General features: G+C 60.6%; 2 protein-coding genes across 3 annotated transcripts in view; one reads left to right on the top strand and one right to left on the bottom strand.

Annotated features, from left to right (window-relative positions):
• Window positions 1–40: 40 nt before the first annotated feature.
• Window positions 41–3,062, bottom strand: DOK4 (docking protein 4). 2 transcript variants are annotated; one of them, XM_019619649.2, is made up of 7 exons: window positions 2,703–3,062; window positions 2,505–2,619; window positions 2,312–2,431; window positions 2,004–2,193; window positions 1,450–1,588; window positions 1,238–1,361; window positions 41–1,115 (listed from the first exon to the last, which is right to left on the bottom strand). In XM_019619649.2, the coding sequence occupies exons 1-7, from the start codon at window positions 2,829–2,831 to the stop codon at window positions 1,102–1,104; spliced, it is 831 nt and encodes a 276-aa protein (XP_019475194.1). In that variant the 5' UTR covers window positions 2,832–3,062; the 3' UTR covers window positions 41–1,101. The 2 variants fall into 2 exon arrangements, with proteins under 2 accessions (XP_019475194.1, XP_019475193.1); XM_019619648.2 differs by having other exon boundaries at window positions 41–1,167; window positions 2,703–3,058.
• Window positions 3,063–3,479: 417 nt separating this feature from the next.
• POLR2C (RNA polymerase II subunit C) overlaps window positions 3,480–3,531 on the top strand; it is a 7,412-nt gene continuing 7,360 nt past the window's right edge. The window contains exon 1 of the mRNA XM_010718015.3: window positions 3,480–3,484. Within this exon, the coding sequence (XP_010716317.1) occupies window positions 3,480–3,484 (5 nt within the window). The remainder of the gene's footprint in view (window positions 3,485–3,531) is intronic.

A 3,531-nucleotide genomic window follows, 5' to 3' on the forward strand; every position in this document is an offset into this window, starting at 1 on the left:
GAAAAAGAAGAAAAAAGAAAAAAAAGGAAAACCCTAATATTTTTGGTAATAAATGTGAAATCTTTTCCAGATGAGGCGTGCAGCCAGGAAAAGAGCAGGTTACACCCCTGACCAGAGAGTGGCCAGTTCCCAGGGACCCATATGCACCCGCAGCTCCCCAGCCCCATCCACAAGCTACACAGACCCAACACACAGTATTTACAGGCCACAGACCACAGGTTCCCACATCACAACGCTCCCTGCTCCCAAAGCACAGACCTGGAGCTTTCAGGGAGGAAATAAAACCACCAACCAACCAAACCAGACCGAAAGAAGAAAGAAACACCGAGGGTTGTACTGCAATAAAAAGATAGCCCTTCTAAAGGAGTTCAATAAATAGGAGAACTAGAAAATCAATTGCTTTTCAGTTCAGTCCATTAAGCCCAGCTCCCCTGTGCGAGGTCTTTCACCTGCTCCCACTGCTCCCCGCCGGCTGCTACTGGCCACAATCAGTGCCTGGGTTGCCCCTGGCAAGTGGGCACAGTGGTGGCACATGTGTGGGTTGGGGTACAAAGCTCAGCCCCCATCCCAGCCCGAGGCCTCGGTGTGGAAGGACAACCAGTTTCTCCTGAGACATCCCAATCCTGCAGCGCTCAGAGCTTTTTGCAAAGTGCAACGTGAGCTGGGCGCAGTCCCACGGCCGCGCAGTGCCGTCCTTCCTTCCTACCTGCAGAAAACTGGCCGAACCTCTTCGCCCCCACCTCTTTTCCATCTCCCAGCCCAAGAGCCAAAGATCTCTGTGAGCATCTCCTCTTCCTGAGGTCTCCTCGGGGGCGATGAACTTTGCGTCCGCGTGAGAAGGAAATATCTGACTGTATAATATGGATAGGCAATATATATTTGAAGTCACTGAGCGCAGCGAGCCGTCACCTCCTGGAGCTTCAGGCCGTGCTGCCGGGCCTGGAGGATGCCCTGATGCCGTCTCCCTGCAAACAAGGGCTTGCGGCTTCCCAGGGCCTGGACACCCCCGGAAAGGAAGGAAGGGGCTGCAGAGCACCCCCCATCACGGGGACGAGGTGGGCTCCCTGATCTCAGGTTGGTCACCGCCGGGGGGCTTTGGCTTCAGCAGGATGAACCTGTCAAGGAGGTCGGTGTCCGAGCCGGCCTGGGCGCCCGTATAGGGCTCACCTGGGGACAAAGCACAGCGTGGGGATGGCTGAGGGGCTGCGGGATCCCTGGGGGCCCTGAGGACACTCACCGGCATAGCTGGAGGACTCGGCCATGTTCTGCGAGCCGGTGATGTGGTGCCAGTAGGCGCTGCGGGGCAGCATGGTGGTGGGCGTGCAGGGGTAGGAGAAGGGCTCGCTGCCCTTGTTCAGCAGCTGAGGGTGAGCACGGCACACACGTGAGCCCACCCCACAGGGCACGAGCTGCCCCAGGCGACCCACCATCCCACGGACTGTGCCTCACCCTGACGTTCCTCTCCATCTCCAGCAGGACCCGTTTGTGCTGCTCGGCGATGGCCAGCGTTGCGCTGTGCACACGCTGGTAGATCTGCTCGCCTTCCTGTGTCTGGAAGGTGTAGAGGCCCTCTCCTGCATCGCACATCCTACGGGGTCACAGCAGAGGGGCATTACAATGGCACCCACAGTGGGGTGGGCCAGGCCGCAGCGCAGCCCCCCAGCACCCACGGGTGCTCTTCCCAGCCAGCATCATCCCGCGGCCAGCCCCGCTGCCCCCTCCCCTCGTGCCGGGCATGGTGAGTCAGCGGAAGCCATAGGGCCGGGATGAAAGGAAAGATCATGTTTCTTCCCCTCTGGAGCTGGTAATTAGCAGGAAAGTTCCTAATATAGCCAAGCCCGGCGGAGCCTAAGCGGCTCCCCCCATGGCTCCTGCAGGGCTGGGTGCGTGGGTGGCCCCGGGAAGGGCCTGGAGCGGCCCTACAGCTATGGAGCACCCTATGGCAGCCCTCAGCCCGGCGTCAGGCCTGGGGGGGACGCTGGGTGTGCCCGTCTCCATCTCACCGTCCCGCCTCGAAGGTGAAGCGCGTGGCGTCGCGGCCGTAGCGGCGCAGGGAGCAGAGGGGCCAGGAGAGCAGCTTGAGGCGCGGGTTGTGCGTGTCCCAGAGGTAGATGTTTTCGTGGGTGATCTGCAGCTTGCACTCGCCGTACACGTCCAGGTTGGGGCAGGGGAGGAGGAACACGTTGAACCGGTCTGGAAAAAAAAGTAATAATAATAATAATCCACTGGAAAAAAAAAAAACACCCAGAAAAACCCAAAATCTCAGCACGGCCGCAGCAGGGCTGAGCCCAGTGCCCCACGCCATGCTCACCCGTCTGCTCGCACTGCACGCCGGCCGCCAGCAGGTCGGGCTCCCCCAGGCTGATATCATTGAGACGAGCACCCAAGCACTCCACCGACAGCGCCTTGTACCACTCCTCAGCCTCCAGCTCTGCAAGGCACACAGCGTGGCAAAGCGAGGCCTCATAGCCTGGCATCGCCCAGCCCGCAGCATCACCCCGTACCCGAATCGCAGGTGAAGGTACGTGCGGAGTCGTCGGCGAAGACGATGGCCACCGCCTGCCTCTTGGTCTCCTTGGGCAGCCGTGTGATGCACTTGACGTTGCTGATCTCGGTCACCTGGAGGGGTGGCACGGTGTCACCGAGGTAGTGGCTGGGGGGGGGAGGTTGATGCATGGCACCCCCCGGCCGTGGCCGCTCACCTTGGGGCAGCCCCGCAGGCACGCTGCCTTCTCATCTGGGTACTTCTCCAGGCGCTGGGGCCCTTTGCTGGAGGATTTGCGGAAGACGAGCCAGCATCGCCGGTAGATCTGCGGGTAGAGATGAACCATGCGTCCCCCTCCCCTGCAGAATAGCTCTTTCCCCACCAACCCTATGGGATTTCCACGCCTGGGAGCAGAGGAACCTCAGGTGCAGGTGGTGCTTGTCATCTCTGGTTTCCCCATCCCCAGGTCAGGGATGCCCATGGGGTCCATCGGTCCCCTGCTACCATCCTGGGGACAGGAGAGGACACTGGGGTCCGGGCAGCCCCGGTGTCCCTGCATACAGCCCCCTGAAGCCCTACCTCGCAGACCTCACACAGCTCCATCCCGCTGTCTGCCCCCATCCCATCCCCATCTCCTAACCTTGCGGGGGTGATGAGACCACTAATGTCCCCCTCCGATCCTTCCCCCACCCCACACTCGTTCTTTGTTCTCCCTAATTAGCGTGAAATTACCCAGCATGCTCCGAGCAATGGAGGTGGGTGGGGGGCTGGCCCCGCTCCCCCTTCCATGAGAGCCGTACCCCCCATTTTGCAGCTGGTATGGGGCATCCCCCCAAGCGCTGCTGGGAGCAAAGGGAAACCGAGGCACGGCACTCAGCGGGATGGCTCTGCAAGCAACAAGTGCCCCCTTCCCACCCTCCCCCCCATCTACATGCAGACCCAAAATAATGCTTTATTATTATTTTTTTTTTTCCCAAAACGCCAGGGACGCCGAATGCCGTGAGAGGCAACGTGGATGGATCCCTGGCCACGTCGCCTCTCACGGC

This window comes from Meleagris gallopavo, chromosome 13 (genome assembly GCF_000146605.3).
Source record: "Meleagris gallopavo isolate NT-WF06-2002-E0010 breed Aviagen turkey brand Nicholas breeding stock chromosome 13, Turkey_5.1, whole genome shotgun sequence".
In the NCBI taxonomy this organism is placed as follows: Eukaryota; Metazoa; Chordata; class Aves; order Galliformes; family Phasianidae; genus Meleagris; species Meleagris gallopavo.